We start from the raw sequence: 5,000 nt of genomic DNA, 5'->3' as shown, positions 1-5,000 counted from the left end.
CGGAGGTTTGAAAACACTACTGCTGGGCGCGGACACGGCCGCCGCTGTGGAGGAAGAGGGGGCGCCGGACGCTTCCGTCTGGCCGCTACCCACCGTCTCCGCTGGCCTCCCGAAGCTGAACTGGCCCACGCCGAATCCGCCGTTGCCCTTCCCGTTGGCCGGCTGGCCGAAGCTGAAGCCCTTGAGCGACTCTTTGGCCTCCTCATCGCCCTGACCCACACGCAGGCCATAGAAGCTGCCCAGCGTCTCCCCGCCGCCTCCCGGCGCCACGGCGGCCGGCTTGGGGGCCTGCGGCTCCCCTCTCAGCGCAGGCGCGACCGACGTCAGCTTCACCGGCTCCCCCGACACCACGGGGGGAGGGGTTGGGGAGTTGGTGCTGCCCCCTAGTGCTGGGGAGGTGGATTTGGGGGGGAAGATGGAGGAGGTCTCGTCAGCGGCACCTCCAAATAGCTTGCTGCTGCTGCCGAAGGAGAACTTGGGCAACCCGGCATCTTTCACTGCAAACACACCAGCAAACACACAGAACTGAAATCTAGAGAAACACCAGTAAACACACAGAACTAAAATCTAGAAAAACACCAGCAAACACACAGAACTGAAATCTAGAGAAACAGCAGTAAACACACAGAACTGAAATCTAGAAAAACACCAGCAAACACACAGAACTGAAATCTAGAAAAACACCAGCAAACACACAGAACTGAAATCTAGAGAAACAGCAGTAAACACACAGAACTGAAATCTAGAAAAACACCAGCAAACACACAGAACTGAAATCTAGAAAAACACCACCAAACAGAACTGAAATCTAGAAAAACACACCAAACACAGAACTGAAATCTAGAAAACACCACCAAACACAGAACTGAAATCTAGAAACACACCAGCAAACACAGAACTGAAATCTAGAAAAAAACACTGGCATTCTTTCACCTGAAAATACAAATCCAGCAAATACAAACCCAGACAGTTCAAATCCATGAAAAGCACTGTTTAATGTTCAATGACTCATTCTAGTCAGTAGTCTGTACTCTCCTTCTACAAAGTCAAGGTTTGCCTACACAGGGTATCTGCACATTTCTAAAGAACAAATTTAACTACTTTTAAGACCTTTATATATTGCGAGCAACTACAAAATCAATATGTCATAATATCAGTCATTCTGCTGCAGACAAATTGTAATGCCTACCATCCTACAATTCCAGACATTTAACAACACTAAATTAATAAAAACATAAATACTGCAGATGTAAAACTTTTGAAGGACCCAAAGGGGAGCGTGAGCATTCAGATCAAGGCCTACAGCAGTGTTTCCCAAACTTTTTTTCTGGGGACCCACTTTTTAAAAATGACAGACCATCACGACCCATTTCACTTCAGATCTAACATGCAACCACCAATATTGTTTTAGGCCACAGGTTCTCAAACTTTTATATGCCCCCCCTAACCATTCTACAGAGCCATATGTATACGTAATAGCGTATATATACTAAGGCTGTGTATTGATGTTGTGACAAGCTATGTTGTTGTAAGAATGTGAAATGAATACATTTCAGAATAAGAGGCTTTTGCGCAATAGCCAAAAGATAATAGAGTTTGCGAGGTGGAAAACAAGAGGAAATAATAGCTTTTAAAATTTCCATTTAAACTGTAGCATTGCAGCCTTATATAATGCATTGGTGTGCATTTTAAATCTGAAATAATAAGGAATGTGAGGAGGCTGCTATTAACTTTAAAGAGTGCATCTACAATCGAAAATATCAGCCTATGACGCAAATTGAATAGCCATGCCCGGTATACGGATGTCTGGTAGTTGACAGCATGGTAACTAGATTTTAATCGGTCAACGGAAGCTGTCTGTTAATGTTCATGCTGATTCATGTCCCTTGCATTCTGCAACTGCGAGGTCCATAGCAGGCGCCCCACAGAAATGTTTCCTTTTGCGAGTGAGATGCACGCTGCCCCCTCTGCGAAGCGTCCGCCACCAGTTTCAGTACTATTCTAGGGCCGTCACTGTGGTAAACAAACTATATCCTAATAGAAAACTCATAGCTTTCCAGGTTAAATGGTATAAGCTAGGCCTATTACACAACATAAATTGTGCTGGCGACCCAAATAAAATCTCCTGCGACCCATCCGTGGGTCGCGACCCAGTCTTTGGGAACCAATGGCCTACAGTATGCTGCATTCAGATCAAGGCCTACAGAATGCTGCATTCAGAACAAGATCTACAGTGTGCTGCATTCAGATCAAGCCCTACAGTATGCTGGATTCAGATCAAGGCCTACAGTATGCTGCATTCAGATCAAGGCCTACAGTATGCTGCATTCAGATCAAGGCCTACAGTATTCTGCATTCAGAAGAAGGCCTACAGTGTGCTGCATTCAGATCAAGCCCTACAGTATGCTGCATTCAGATCAAGGCCTACAGTATGCTGCATTCAGATCAAGGCCTACAGTATGCTGCATTCAGAATGCTGCATTCAGATCAAGGCCTACAGTGTGCTGCATTCAGATCAAGGCCTACGGTGTGCTGTACGCTGATAGCCACAGACTATTAAAGGAAACGGGGACTTAGGCCACACGGGAAATGATCATACAACTGTTTAGTCAATATCAAAGACAAACACACACACCTGTTAAACGTGTACACACACTGTTTAACGTGCACACACACACACGCGCACATCTGTTAAACGTACACACACACACGCACAGCTGTTAAACGTACACACACACGCACAGCTGTTAAACGTGTGTACACACACACACACACTGTAAACATGTACACACACTGGTAAGCGTGTGTGTGTGACAGCGAGGAACACTCACCTGTTTGTGGTGCAGAGGAGAAGGAGAAACCAGCGGCTGGCCTGCCACAGAAACACACACATCACAGTTAGCATGAGTTAGCATTAGCCACAAACGCACGCCACAGAAACACACCCACCACAGTTAGCATGGGTTAGCATTAGCCACAAACACACATGCCACAAAAAACACACCCACCACAGGTAGCATGGGTTAGCATTAGCCCCAAACACACACACGCACGCCACAGAAACACACCCACTACAGTTAGCATGGGTTAGCATTAGCCACAAACACACACACGCACACACCCCAAGGAAACACACCCACCACAGTTAGCATGGGTTAGCATTAGCCACAAACGCACACATACACCCACACCCCACGGAAACACACCCACCACAGTTAGCATGGGTTAGCATTAGCCACAAACGCACACACACACCCACCCCCCGGAAACACACCCACCACAGTTAGCATGGGTTACAAACATACATACATACATACAGACACATACAGACACATACAGACACACGTACACAGACAGACGCACGCAGCAATTAATTGCATTTATTATATATTCAGAATACATAGTTTAATTACTAAATGCTTTAAACCAGTGATTTTAAACCAGTCTTTTATCAAGTGGTGTAAATATATAACCAAGAAAGTTTACTTCACACACACACACACACACACACACACACACACACACACACACACACACACACACACACACACACACACACACACACACACACACACACACACACACACACACACACCCTGCTGAGAAGCTGAAGGTCTTGCTGCTCTGTTCCCCTCCTGCTGTTGCACTGGATGCTGCAGTGGCTGCTGGAACGTCTGCTTTGGTCACCGCACCTGACGACCAGACCAATAAACACGTAAACACAAATACAACACACATATCCAACAAAGTCAAACCCTGTCTAAACTGTGTGTAACATATCTGACCAGCACATAAACACATCAACACAAAGACATCACACCACACACACACAACACAGACATAAACACATAAAAACATCAACACAAACACAAAAAAAGAACTGAGTTCACCTACTAAGCAGTTTGGATCTCTTGTCATAGGCACTCTTAAATACTCTATTCTTAATGTTTAAACAATAACACAAATTTAACAAATTACCCCATTTAATTAAATATATCTTTATAATCGTTATTGACTATTAATTACAATAACATTGTTTCCAGACAGGATTTCTTGTTCCACGAATGGCCAAAATGCACATTATTAAGTTGAATGGCCAAAATGCACATTATTAAGTTGGAAGTCCAAAATGCACATTATTAAGCTGGAAGTCCAAAATGCACATTGTTAAGCTGGAAGTCCAAAATGCACATTATTAAGCTCAGCTGGTGTCTAAGCAGCACAGTGTGAAGCTGCTCTGCACTACAAGCTCAGGCTCTGGATCAACATCTCCACATCCAGTGTTTGATGATCAGATCAACATCTCCACATCCAGTGTGTTTGATGATCAACATGTCCACATCCAGTGTGTTTGATGATCAGATCAACATCTCCACATCCAGTGTGTTTGATGATCAACATGTCCACATCCAGTGTGTTTGATGATCAGATCAACATCCAGTGTGTTTGATGATCAGATCAACATCTCCACATCCAGTGTGTTTGATGATCAGATCAACATCCAGTGTGTTTGATGATCAGATCAACATCTCTACATCCAGTGTTTTTGATGATCAACATCTCCACATCCAGTGTGTTTGATGATCAACATCTCCACATCCAGTGTGTTTGATGCAAATAAGCATCCCACTGCCTGGCCTGCTGCACATTATTTCACCAAAATCACTTTCAGAAATCACCTCTTACAGACATCTCTACCAAAAGAAATGGAAATGGAGATTTCCTCTTCTCTTTTCTCAGAATTCATTCTGAATTTGAGTCTGTCACATAACCATTTAACCCTTAGAACCCTAAGCTGTTTTTAGGGCATTTTCACTACCTTTATTCATAAGGATTTATTCTGATCATTGTAAGTGCCACACACATATATTATATATTGTTTTTTTCAAGAGAGTCTAGGCTATTGAGATCTGCCATCATTTCATGTATTATACTAGCATTGATTTTATTTAGATTTTTAAAGAATTAAAATATTATTATTATTATTATGTATTATAAAA

The 5,000-nt window shown here is 43.5% G+C and overlaps 1 protein-coding gene across 1 annotated transcript in view; it reads right to left on the bottom strand.

Moving 5' to 3' along the window:
* nup214 (nucleoporin 214) overlaps positions 1 to 5,000 on the bottom strand; it is a 150,896-nt gene that overhangs the window by 84,127 nt on the left and 61,769 nt on the right. The window contains exons 27-29 of the mRNA XM_076284946.1: positions 3,596 to 3,692; positions 2,832 to 2,872; positions 1 to 497 (exon numbers count right to left, since the gene is read on the bottom strand). The exon at positions 1 to 497 is cut by the window's left edge and continues 1,306 nt beyond it. Coding sequence (XP_076141061.1) covers positions 1 to 497; positions 2,832 to 2,872; positions 3,596 to 3,692 — 635 coding nt within the window. The remainder of the gene's footprint in view (positions 498 to 2,831; positions 2,873 to 3,595; positions 3,693 to 5,000) is intronic.

The sequence above is a fragment of the Alosa pseudoharengus genome, unplaced genomic scaffold, assembly GCF_046254945.1.
Source record: "Alosa pseudoharengus isolate Yale_2024_CS ecotype anadromous, Long Island Sound unplaced genomic scaffold, YU_APseudo_1.1 YU_APseudo_1.1_scf_14, whole genome shotgun sequence".
In the NCBI taxonomy this organism is placed as follows: Eukaryota; Metazoa; Chordata; class Actinopteri; order Clupeiformes; family Clupeidae; genus Alosa; species Alosa pseudoharengus.
Note: the sequence above shows the minus strand (reverse complement) of the source record. Positions and strands in the feature narration are given on the sequence as shown.